The 12,655-nt window shown below is 32.2% G+C and overlaps 2 protein-coding genes across 5 annotated transcripts in view; one reads left to right on the top strand and one right to left on the bottom strand.

The window, feature by feature from the left end:
* Nucleotides 1–12,655, bottom strand: part of COG5 (component of oligomeric golgi complex 5) — a 283,807-nt gene that overhangs the window by 203,000 nt on the left and 68,152 nt on the right. The window lies entirely within an intron of this gene.
* GPR22 (G protein-coupled receptor 22) lies at nt 4,635–11,808 on the top strand. 4 transcript variants are annotated; one of them, XM_080818269.1, is made up of 2 exons: nt 4,635–4,751; nt 8,403–11,808. In XM_080818269.1, the coding sequence occupies exons 1-2, from the start codon at nt 4,723–4,725 to the stop codon at nt 9,727–9,729; spliced, it is 1,356 nt and encodes a 451-aa protein (XP_080674395.1). In that variant the 5' UTR covers nt 4,635–4,722; the 3' UTR covers nt 9,730–11,808. The 4 variants fall into 4 exon arrangements, with proteins under 4 accessions (XP_080674395.1, XP_080674394.1, XP_080674393.1 ...); XM_080818268.1 differs by lacking the exon at nt 4,635–4,751 and adding an exon at nt 5,742–5,979; XM_080818267.1 differs by lacking the exon at nt 4,635–4,751 and adding an exon at nt 5,833–6,753.

Genomic DNA, 12,655 nt, shown 5'->3' with positions numbered 1-12,655 from the left:
CTTTTTGTCAACATTAGCATAAGTTTTTGTAGCTAGTATACCCCTAAATGGAGACTAGAAGTAGCAGTAACTAAAGATATATTGCTGTATTTTAATAGCACAAAGTCACCAGTAAGCAGAGCCTTTAAGTATTATTACGAAACTGTGAAAATGCATGCATTTCCCCAAAGAGGTGCCCTAAGTAGTATCACAGAAATTACTCAATCTAGAGTGGAACTCTACCATTCTCTGGCTTTACACATAAAAAAAGCCATTTTCTGTAACAGACCACCAGTTCACACATGACCATTCCACATCTCCCACCAGATCATGGCACTCAACAAAGGGATTTGCCATAGGTTTGTTAAATATATTATCTAGTTCATCAACTGACTTGGTTTCAGGACACAGAAATGAATGTGATTTTGCATAATAAACTACAAAGGAGAATTATAGAAAGAAAATGAAGCAGCAGAAAAGCAAGAAGAGAAGCCAATGAAAAAAGGCACAAACATGACTGTATAATTCTTTGACATAAATGTAAGAGAAAAATATCAACAAAAAGCATCCATAATATTTAAGAATGTAAAGAAGAAGATAAGTCAGTGAAAATAGAAACCCAAAAAACTTGGAGCAGGGGCCCAAGGGGACAAGGCCCCCCAAACAACATGCCAACATTAGGACAACAAACAGAAATTAAGAAGTAGTAACAGTCACAGGGTCCAAAATCTAGATTTGGATGAGAAAATGGAAAGGAAAGCCATGTCTTTATTTTTATAATATATGTGATGCTGACAACTGACTTACAAATACATAGTGTAAAAAATGAAAATGAAAAATTTTAAATGTTCAAATTAGGTGAAGTAGAAAGGTTGGGGAGGAACATTTTGTAGAGTTTTTCAGTTAAAAGTATATGGTTCTTAAGCATGTACTTTATCTAATTATAATCAGTTTTCAATTATTCTCATACCAATAATGAATCACCAACATTGTTGACTCTCTACTACCTTGGCTACTCCCCATTTGATGAAGGTTTCAGCAGATGGTCCATTTCTATTTTTCTGGTAAAACATTTGTTGTGAAAGAAATTTAAAGTTGAGAAGCCAAATGAAATTTCTGAATTGCCTTTCAACCAAAATAATCCTTTCTTCATTGGGCTTTGGTATCAGAGAGAGTTGAGAGTTAGCTATATTTAAGTATTCATTGAAAAAGCACCCTTGAAGCCATACAATTTAAAAAGTGCATTTTTCAGCAATTAGGAACTGCTTTTGCATATATATTTTACAAACAGTTTCAAAGCACTTTTCAGTTGTCACTAATTACAATATTTCACAAAGTTGAATTTTTTTTATTTACAAACTCAGAATCATCAAAGAAGTAGCATCAGAAGTAGACACAAGCTGGATAAGAATGACCTGATATGAACAGTGCAATGTAAATGTGAATAACAAATCACTCTCTCACATTCATGGCTGTTCAAACTTAAGGGAACAGATGTATACAATTAAAAATCAAAGACTTTTGGGGCTCCTGGGTGGCTCAGTGGGTTGAGGCCTCTGCCTTCGGCTCGGGTCATGATCCCAGGGTCCTGGGATCGAGCCCCACATGGGCCTCTCTGCTCAGCAAGGAGCCTGCTTCCTCCTCTCTCTCTCTCTCTCTCTGCCTACCTCTCTGCCTACTTGTGATCTTTGTCAAAAAAAAAAACAAAAACAAAAAAAAAAACAAAGACTTTCATATAAAAAATGTTAGGAATTGAAATTCCTATGCAATCAAAATATTTATAACAAAAAACCCCCAGAACTCAGTGAAAGGATTTTAATGGAGATATTTGGGGGCTTAGATTCATATCTATTACTTAGATATCATTTGTAAGGTAAAACTGTTTTTCTAGGTCATCAATTAGCTAGTTAATAATTAATCTGTAAAATTATTTTATAACATAATATCTGGTCTTAAGTCACCAACTGTTTAAAATTAGTATCCTATATAAATACAAAATATATTAAATGCACAAGTGTAAAAATTTGTTACTATGGAAATAAAAATCTTTGTAATTCTGACATATAATTTGACACTAATTTTTTCATGAAAATAATATAATCTAATTCTGAATCATGTGTTTTAGATATTTTCATCTGTGTTAAAAACAAAACAAATGTAGTTAGGATTATCCTACTAATAAATCACTAAACCAATCTGTGGTTTTTAAAAGGAAAACAATACTAAATGTTGTGTGCAATAAAAATAATTGTTGTTTGTGGTATCTTGTGTATCCTTAATCACAAGTCACTTAACTTGCACAGGGAATAAAGTGCAATGTCCAAATCTGAGCTTTTTTGCTGCCATTATTTCTTACAGAGATAGAATTTATTTTTTTCAAGTCTAACTTGTAAATACTGCATTACAGAGAGCTAAAGAAAACACAGAAATAAACTTCCACAAAAAGAATCAAAGCTATATTGTGTCCCAAAGAATGCTTGACTTGCCAAAAGTCATATAACTAATAAGCGGTGACTGAACCCAGATCATCCAATTTTAAGTCCCAAGTATCTTTATAATTTTCCAGAAAGGGGGCCAACTATGGGGAGATGGGGGAAGAGGGAGGAAATCACAGAGTTCCAACACTGGCTTTGCTATGAACTTACCTAGACTTTTTCAAGTCATTAAACTTCTTTGAGCCTTGGTTGCCTCAAAGGGATATTTCATAGGGATATTTTGATGATCAACATAAGTATACTTGAACTCTTTGGCAGAAAAGCACTCTGTGTATTTCACTACGTTAATGATTTCTTGTCTCCACCACAAGTTTCAACTGATGCTAATATCTTTCCTCCAATTTTAGTTTGAAGCTCTGGTTTTAGTCTGAAGCTTAAAATAACATTGTGTGTCCATGTGCTTGCACACTATCTTTCAACATGGTTGGCATTCTAAAAACATCCTTTTCTGCAACCTTCAAAATGCATGAAAAGTAGCACAACAACATTTTAATATTTAGCATTACCAAGGCCGTGCATAAAATTTTAGGAATACACAACAAAATTTTCCACATTACTCTCAACTTCTATACAAATGCAATTCAAAACTCACATACTACTCAGCTAAACCCTGTGAAGCTTAAACACTACCAGAATTTACAAAAATGTATACTGCTTTTTTAAATTATAAAAGAACAATTCCAGTTACAAATTAAAAACTTAGCATACATTTTAAAAAATGAATTCTGATATTCTAAAATAATGGAAATAGGTGATGATCAATATTCTAATAATTCAGTCATTTGCAAGGTCTTCTATTTTGTGAACACAGAATCCAGCCACTTTATAAATTCAAAACTAAAAAAGCATTTTCCTCAATACTGAGAGTAGGTAAACAAAGTTAATAGAAATTTAATCTTAAAGTAATACTTTAATTACTTCTACTTGTTTTTATTCTTTTGACAATCTACCTTAAAATAATTTAGCCTTATAACTTGTGAAGACACATAACTACTAGTTTCCTTTTTCCTTTACTGCTTTGTTTACCCGATAACTTTCACACACAGCTACATATACTATTTAAGGCACAGCAATCCATTAAAACTGCCCAGGTTAAAAATACAAATAGCCAGTTGAAATAAAACATTACGGCAGTTGATCATTATATATCTACTAAATAAAAGGGTTACCAAAGGTGAAGACAGAGAAGGAATCTGAAAGGAAAGAACATGATTAAATCTTTACACATTGAGACTATGTTAATAGTAATAGCATTTTTAAAAAAATATTTTAGAGTAGAACCACCTTGGAAGCAATCTCATTAATATTCTGAATGAATGAATGAATGAATGAATGGAATGAATGAACACCTGAATGAATACTGCAGTCATAACAAGGTTTAACACCTTGAGATGCTCACAACAATTTGAAATACACAGAAAAGATGACTTGAATACAAACTAGTTGAAATTCAATGTGGTTCACAGTAAAGATGCAGTGGCTTTCTATTTGTAGAACAAAGAATCTCAACCAAAAACATATAGATGACGAAAATATTCCCGAGTGCAATCATCTAGGCTTCAGAAAGAATATACACTTTTTGCCATGCAATTCTTTCTTACCCCCCTCCACCCCCCTGTATTTTTTAATGTTTGGCATAAGTGAACAACAAACCAGAATAGAATACACATTTTTAAAAGACTAATTTACTCATATTCTATTTAAGAGCAGCATACAACCACTTATAAATATAGCCTTTTAAAAAAGCATCCTTATATAAAGCAGTGGAGGGGGGGAATCCCTGCTATACATATGAAGCACGGTTTAAGCCCAATACAACTGACCAATCAAAATTAGTGAACGCACTGCATCTCTCTGCAGTGGAGAGAAGCGACAAGGTAGGCTGTCATTCTGCAAAAGCTGCCCAGATCAGGCTTTCCTCTGAAAAGCAGTGCCATTCCTTTTTAGAGACTGAATCTAAATGTTGTCTCTGGAGACAAGAAGCCTTCAGTATGTTCAATTACTTCATTACGTTTTTCAGACGCTTATTGATTCCACAGTAGGAAGAGTGAGAGACTGCAGCAGCCTCTCGGCAGCACCACACGTCCCATACATTAGCAGGACCGCTGAGACAATGGCACAGTACAGACACATATTTTCATTAAGGTCTTTTCTGAAGAGATGTTTATGACCCTCTTCCCCCAGTCCTCTGCTAACAAGTGAACAAAATGAATCAATCAAAACTGGAAACGCTTCAACTACATCAGGAATGTATCAAATCTTTAGCGGAGGTAAGATGTGTTCCCTTATTAACAGTATAAGCTGCTTTTGAACTGGCATAGTGGGGTAAAATTACTTTGAAAAATTTCAACCTAAATTTTAACAGTTTATTTGCTTAATTCTATTTATTGCTAAACATGTAATTGTTTAGATCAACTTCTTTTAAGACATAACATTTTAAATGTAATTTTTTTAGGATGTAATGTTAAATACCAAAAATTTTCTTTGTTGATTCACTAGGAAGACATCAGCTTTTAAGTCACTTCAGACCTACTAAATATTCTTAATGTCATCAGGATAGTTTTTCTCAAGTGCTCAAAAAAATGCTTTTATTTCTTAAAAGGACCAGGTTTACTATTTATAGCTATTATTTATTACTCAGTTTTAGGTTAAGTTCATTATTGGGCATGTTCACTGAAAATTATTTAATTTGCAGTTATATTTTGCATTACCTTTTGCATTACCTTTTGCATTTCAACTACATGAACAATCCATCAGTAGAAATTTATAAGCATCTTATCGTGGGATATGTTTTAATCAGTTGATACTCAAACCATGTGCTAATAATTAAGCAAGCTACAATATTTCCCAGTAGGAAACAGTGTTAAATTTATTGTAAAGACAAGAGAGAACGACAGTATGTGTAGTGTATGCTATTTGATCATAATCTCTGAAAACATAGGCTAGCTTCTAAAGTGAGAGCAGAAATTAGTTTTAAACTGCAGCCTCTCCTTCATGGTTATATTTATAATGCTACCTCTATTACTAAATAACATAACGTTTGCAAAATCTGTTAGGAAAAGAAAATATTTAAAGACTCCCTTAAATTTATGCATAGGTAGTGGCTCTACTAATACAGTTTGCTTACTTTGATAACAAATTACTGTGTATGGTGTCAAAGTCAACAAAACTAAAGTAACGTGTTAATTGCAAATTATTAGGAACCCTATTTCTTAACCTTTTTTTTTTTCTTTTTCACAAGGGCCCACAGCAGCTAATTCAGTATTTACAACTGACAATATGAAGAATGCATCTGATCAAACATCTCTCTAGCTGCCTGAACCAAAAACTGCAGGATATTCTTCTGACACATGAATTTAAGACATTAAGGAGTTAAAGCCAGAAAATACACGTCCACATTACTGCTGGGATATAACACATGGACAGTAATCATCCTAAGAAGATGCTATGTAAAATAGACACAAAAAGAAAAACAATTTAACTGCAAAAGCCTGAGAACAAAATGGTGAGCATTTTTAAAAGGGGAGTTTATACTTTAACATATCGGGATTGTGGAGCTGTTTCCTGAAGAAACAATGAGGCACGGAATGCCAAAAAGAGAATGCCATATATTAGCAGCAAGCTAAATAAAGCTTTATCAAGTATTTTCTGCACTAAATATTCAGATATTCATAGCACTTGATATTACTAAAGGATTTTTTCATCTAAGTTTTAGGACTATGTATCCTCTTCTAATGAAAACAAATCAAATTAAATAGCAGATGGTTTTTATCAAAAGAACATGGACTGGATTTATAATACAAAGCAAGTTATGTGATCAAGAAATCATTTCAAACTAATGAGGACTGCTATAGAAACAGATTTACATTTGTAACAGAAGGATGTCGAAATACATTTTAGAAGCTAGAAACCGTATGTCTCCTTTTTTGTTTTCACATGTTCTGGAAAATAAAGAGACACTATCACATATTCCCTCAAAGGGAAACACAATTCCTATCATTTGAGGAAGTTTCTCTTGGTCGTGACTTTTTAAGGCAAAACAAACACAAATATTTTGTACTGGTCTTTAGAAATCCATCAGCCAACTAAATCTCACAATTCATGCAGTTTGAAGTATTGGAGAGAAAATGAAAGAATTTCTACAAGACATGAAATAAAACACAGCTACTTCACTGTTGTCAGGTAAAAATTCATGTCAAAATCTGTCAATGACATCATGAATCAATTTGTGAAAATCTGCTATAGTGAGCCAAAAGGCCAATAAGGCAACAGCAAACAGGTAGGTCAGAAGATGCATGCACCGCACCACACTGTTTAACATTTACAAAAGAAAACAATCTTGCTCTAGAGGAGACGCGTTTTACTTAGTTACCCTCTAACTTGGCATTTCTGCTTTATCTAATTATAAATCTAACTGATGACAAAGACCTGATGCTTAATCTGTCAGTTCTGAAAATCTGGCACACTTAAAATTTTCCATTTTCATATGATTTCACTGTTAGCTAAGACTTTCACTTGAGTATATGCCTCTAGTCATACTTTATACCAAGCTCAAAGGAATTAATAATGTTATCATCTGTGTTTCTGAAATATCGCCCCTAAAATAATATGCATAAATAAAATTGTATTCTAAAAGCTGTCGAAGGTTACACCAAGTGAAAGGTTAACATGAATCTTGGAAATTATTGGTCTTTATAATTTATGTTTGATTATGATTTTGCAGTCAAAACACTGTACTTGAAATGTGAAATATAGTTGGTTGTATGATTTTATGTTAACTGAATATACTCATTACTGACATGTTAGCCCAGAAAGTCAGACATTATTTTTATAAATTATTCTAACCCTCTATATATTAAAATATAGATTCATATGAATTGGCAAAAGAGCTTATTTTTTAATTGTTTTTAATTGCTGTTTTCCTCAAAATTATACACACCGGGTGATTTATTTACAAAAGGTTTCACATGGAACGTATAACTTTAAAAGATTCCTCAGAAAATGGGCTTCAGATACTCCTTTTCCAAAATTTCATGTTTTATTTTAAAAATCCTGTTTAAACATATAAAATCAAATGATATAGCCTTTTAAACCACTCCAAAAATGATTATTACTTAACATGATATTAAATTTCAATTTTCTTCCTCCACAATAAATGAGAGGGTGTGGTCACAAAATAAATCATTCATTGGAGTGATTAGTACTCTTTTACCAAGTTTTGTGGTGTTCTACTTTAACATAATGTCCTTTCTCATCCAATTTTTATTACATAAGTTTGTCCATTATAAAGTTTGATGAGCATTTGCACTACAAAATATGTAGTATTTATCATTTGCCTACTTTCTAGGGGAGAGAGCTCCAAATATCCCCAAGCACACTGTAGACTCCTGAATAAGAGTTTCAACCAAGAACATGGACAAAATGGTTTTAAACAACGAGGGCTCTGTGCCATTTATCATTTTAAATGAACTCTTGTCCTGTTCATTTGAAATCTCATGAGAATAATTACACCTACACTAATTATGCTAGAACATATTAAAATAGCATTTATTACCCACCTACTCACAACACTTTAAAATGAAATCTTAAAACACCAGGCTAAAATTAGTTTTGCATACTGGGTAGTTTTATTGTACAAAAAAATACCATATCTCAAAAAGCCTGAAAAACCCAAATGAGGAAAATCTTTGGGGATCTTGAGTTATTTTGAACTATATAGGAGTCAAAGGGAGAATCCAATTCCCTGTTACATCAAAACAATGCAACCTCAATGTCTCCTAATTCTACCTTTGCCATTAATAGTTTAGAAACTTAAAAATTAAGCCAAGTACACAATAAAAAGACTTTTTTTAAAAAACAAGGAACACATGTTTTATACGTCATTTAAATTGCCAAATATCAAAGAGTTTATTCTATTTCACTTTCTAGGAAAAACACCAACTGCTCCAAAAGAATGTGTTTTTCTCCCATTCTGGAAATCAACATGCAGTCTGAATCTAACATTACAGTGCGAGATGACATTGATGACATCAACACCAATATGTACCAACCACTATCATATCCATTAAGCTTTCAAGTGTCTCTCACCGGATTTCTTATGTTAGAAATTGTGTTGGGACTTGGCAGCAACCTCACCGTATTGGTACTTTACTGCATGAAATCCAACTTAATCAACTCTGTCAGTAACATTATTACAATGAATCTTCATGTACTTGATGTAATAATTTGTGTGGGATGTATTCCTCTAACTATAGTTATCCTTCTGCTTTCACTGGAGAGTAACACTGCTCTCATCTGCTGTTTCCATGAGGCCTGTGTATCTTTTGCAAGTGTCTCAACAGCAATCAACGTTTTTGCTATCACTCTGGACAGATATGACATCTCTGTAAAACCTGCAAACCGAATTCTGACAATGGGCAGAGCTGTAATGTTAATGATATCCATTTGGATCTTTTCGTTTTTCTCTTTCCTGATTCCCTTTATTGAGGTAAATTTTTTCAGTCTTCAAAGTGGAAATACGTGGGAAAACAAGACGCTTTTGTGTGTCAGTACAAATGAATACTACACCGAACTGGGAATGTATTACCACCTGCTAGTACAGATCCCAATATTCTTTTTCACTGTCATAGTAATGTTAATCACATACACCAAAATCCTTCAGGCTCTTAACATTCGAATCGGCACAAGATTTTCAACAGGGCAGAAGAAGAAAACAAGAAAGAAAAAGACAATTTCTCTAACCACACAGCATGAGACTACAGACATGTCACAAAGCAGTGGTGGGAGAAATGTGGTCTTTGGTGTAAGAACTTCAGTCTCTGTAATAATCGCCCTCCGGCGAGCCGTGAAACGACACCGTGAGCGACGGGAAAGGCAAAAAAGAGTCTTCAGGATGTCTTTATTGATTATTTCTACATTTCTTCTCTGCTGGACACCCATTTCTGTTTTAAATACCACCATTTTATGTTTAGGCCCAAGTGACCTTTTAGTAAAATTAAGGTTGTGTTTTCTAGTCATGGCTTATGGAACAACTATATTTCACCCTTTATTATATGCATTTACTAGACAAAAATTTCAGAAGGTCTTGAAAAGTAAAATGAAAAAGCGAGTTGTTTCCATAGTGGAAGCTGATCCTCTGCCTAATAATGCTGTAATACACAACTCTTGGATAGATCCTAAAAGAAACAAAAAAATTACCTTTGAAGACAGTGAAATAAGAGAAAAATGTTTAGTACCTCAGGTTGTCACAGACTAGGGAAAAATCTAAGTTTCATTAAGCCCACATTTAAATTGTAAAAAAATGAAATTACTGCCAAATATAAGAAAAAACATTTTAAGTATTGGTTATGTTGTAAATTTTCGATGTAAATGTCAAGATTAGATTAGGTCATATATATTCAATTTCTTCATTACAATGTATTTGTTGCATGGCAGTCTGTTAAAGTAATATCGTGTATATTTTGTCAATATTATGTCCATCAGAAGATATTCATGTAAGTCATATTTTCTAAATAATAAATACATAGCCTTAAAACAGTGTATAACTTTAAAATGTAATTGACACAGGTATCCTTTTCTTTTTTTTATGAGGTGTATTTGTTTCTACGCCACAGGCTATAGATATATTTATATAAATGACAAGTGGAATAGCACTTTAATATAAGAACAAAAATTATGGTCTCCAATCAAAATAATTCAGAATTTTCTATGTCACTACATTATGTTTTCTGGTATAGTCTACTTGCTATAATATTTGATGCATCAAAAATAATGAACTATGTGTGAAACTTTATCCTTTTTTTTGAATGCAGAAAATTGTAGAATTTATCAGGATTTTAAAATTTAAGAACCAAGAAACAATCCTGTATATACACTCTAAGGTAGGGAAACTTTGAAATTCAAGTTTATTATGAAAAAGAGATTGATTTTCTAAGATCAAGGGCACTATGCCTATAAATATATGAATAAACTGACAATAAAGGGAAGGAAGAAAACTAAAGCACCAGCCTCTTTTCTTCCTTCCTCACTTTGCTTGAGTCTAAGCCAAATGTTCCGAATTAATATAGTATACTGATAAAAACCAGTGCATTAAAATAAACTAACTTCCTAACTTTATTTAAGCCAGCCTTTTTGTATACCAGAAGTCAGCTGTTAAAATCTGAATAAAAGAAAAAAAGACTTTCTATCATTGTAGAGAAGCTGCACAAAGCCAATGATTTCTAATTTTAGATATGTAGCAACTTTAGAGTAATAAAATTTACACAAGTTTCCTATACTATGATAGCTTCCAAATGTTTCAAAGAACAATAGTTCTATTTCCATTCTTAAAATCATTTAAGTGGCAATAAATCTTGTCAATTTTTTTACTTTACACCACTTAATCTAACTTTAATCTTTGTGTCTCCGATCTTTAATTCATCTTGGAAAACTATAAAATTACTAATCCTAACTACAGATAAAAGGTTTGGGAATCTCATATCAAACAAATATTTTCCAACTGTTATAATCCAATAATCTATCAGTGAGTGCTAATTACCACTGTATCAGAAAAATAGCAATAAGTTACTTAAAATAGGCAAATACAGTTCTTGCTACCTTATAACTGATAACTGGGCAACTTTTTTTTCTATTTTTTTTTAACACTGTGTCCATCAAATCAAGTAACAACTCATCTTTAAATAAAATTTTATGTCAAGGAATTCAATAATACATCACTTTTGCATAAGTGAGGTTGAGATTTACCCAGTCTAGTTTACTGAATACATTAATCCTTGAGAGAAATGAACACCATGCAATAGCTTGAATTCCCTAAGGTTACATGGGAAATTTAATGTGATTTATTTCTGATAATGTTAACATGTCAAAACTTAGCAAAGGAACAGTATCCTTCTTTCTTGTTTTCTACTTTCATGGAATTAAAGATATGCTTCAATTTGACAAAATGTAGCATAAGAAAATAGACATTTTTCAGAACACTGTAGAGAAATTAAGACTTCATAGGTAAGGGTATTAAAATTTTTTTCATTCAGTAAACATATTTGGCACAGAATATCTCCTAATATAGCCATTAAAATTTTTTAAACTAATTTTATACTTAAACTTCCAAGCATAAATTAAAATTGTATTTAGTTTTATAATCTTCATAAAAATTAGACTATTTTTAGAATTTTCATATTAAGAGAAACCCTCTGTGTCTTAAATATTTTTAGTCTTCAAGTCTATAAGCATGCCAAAGAACTTGGTTAAAAAACATTTTTAAATATATTTGCCTAAACTGCTTTCATGCCCTCTTGTGTTCTGTAATAAGAAATCTAACAAAATAATAAATGGCAAATATTATAATGTTGCCTTCTAAACTGTTATTATTTCTACGCTTGACACTGGAACAGACAATTAACAAGCATTTTGCCCTCCTGTAATGGACTTTCAAGTATTCAAAAGTAACATCCATTGTTTTACCACAAAGAAAATTCATACCTACCAACTTCTAATTGCTTTTTAATGTTAAATAGTATGTAATATGTAAACCAAAATAATATTTATATTAAAGGATCAGCTTTTGAAAACAAGTCACAAATATGCTTAAAATTAATGACCTCAGCTTAAATGAGAGAATGAGAAGCTTAGACAACTTTAAGTGTTTGTTCTATGGAAAGGTGAAGTATTTTTATTTTCCTCATGATGGGCTTCACCAAAATGTGTGTGTCTTTCACCGTATTTCTAATAATTTTATGGGAAAAAATATAAATATCAATTTTTCATGTTAGAATGAAAACTGTAAATGCAAAAGCAACAGCGGTAACAGTAAACTCAATATGGATCCTTCTGCCACAAATCACAGACACAGGCATCCATTTATATATAGTTAACTGGGTTAGTTCTTCAAAACCACAGAAGTAAGAACTATTATTTTAAAAACAACCAAACTTGAGCTCAATAAGATATGGAGCTCTCTTGCTTGCTAACTCCAGGAGGTCGTTAGTCTACCAATTAGTCTGAACAGATGTTCAAACCTATTATGAAAGTTTAAGAATTTATAATTATGCTTTAAAAAATGCCATCCATAATATTTCTGATCTCACCATGGTAAGTCAATTTTTAGGTATGTGGTCTACTTGTCTATCTTTTTAATCCCCCAAATAAAATGACAGCAAAATCTAAGTTCTCTGGACATTAAAAAT

Source organism: Martes martes (genome assembly GCF_963455335.1).
Source record: "Martes martes genome assembly, chromosome: 11".
Classification (NCBI taxonomy): domain Eukaryota; kingdom Metazoa; phylum Chordata; class Mammalia; order Carnivora; family Mustelidae; genus Martes; species Martes martes.
This window is presented reverse-complemented; position numbering and strand designations above follow the sequence as displayed.

What these genes read in the sequence shown, in the direction of transcription:
- GPR22 (XM_080818269.1), top strand. Translation starts at nt 4,723, where the DNA reads ATGTATCAAATCTTTAGCGGAGGTAAGAT. An exon ending in ATCTTTAGCGGAGGTAAGAT is followed by an intron (nt 4,752 to 8,402) that starts GTGTTCCCTTAT and finishes TTCACTTTCTAG; the next exon opens with GAAAAACACCAACTGCTCCA.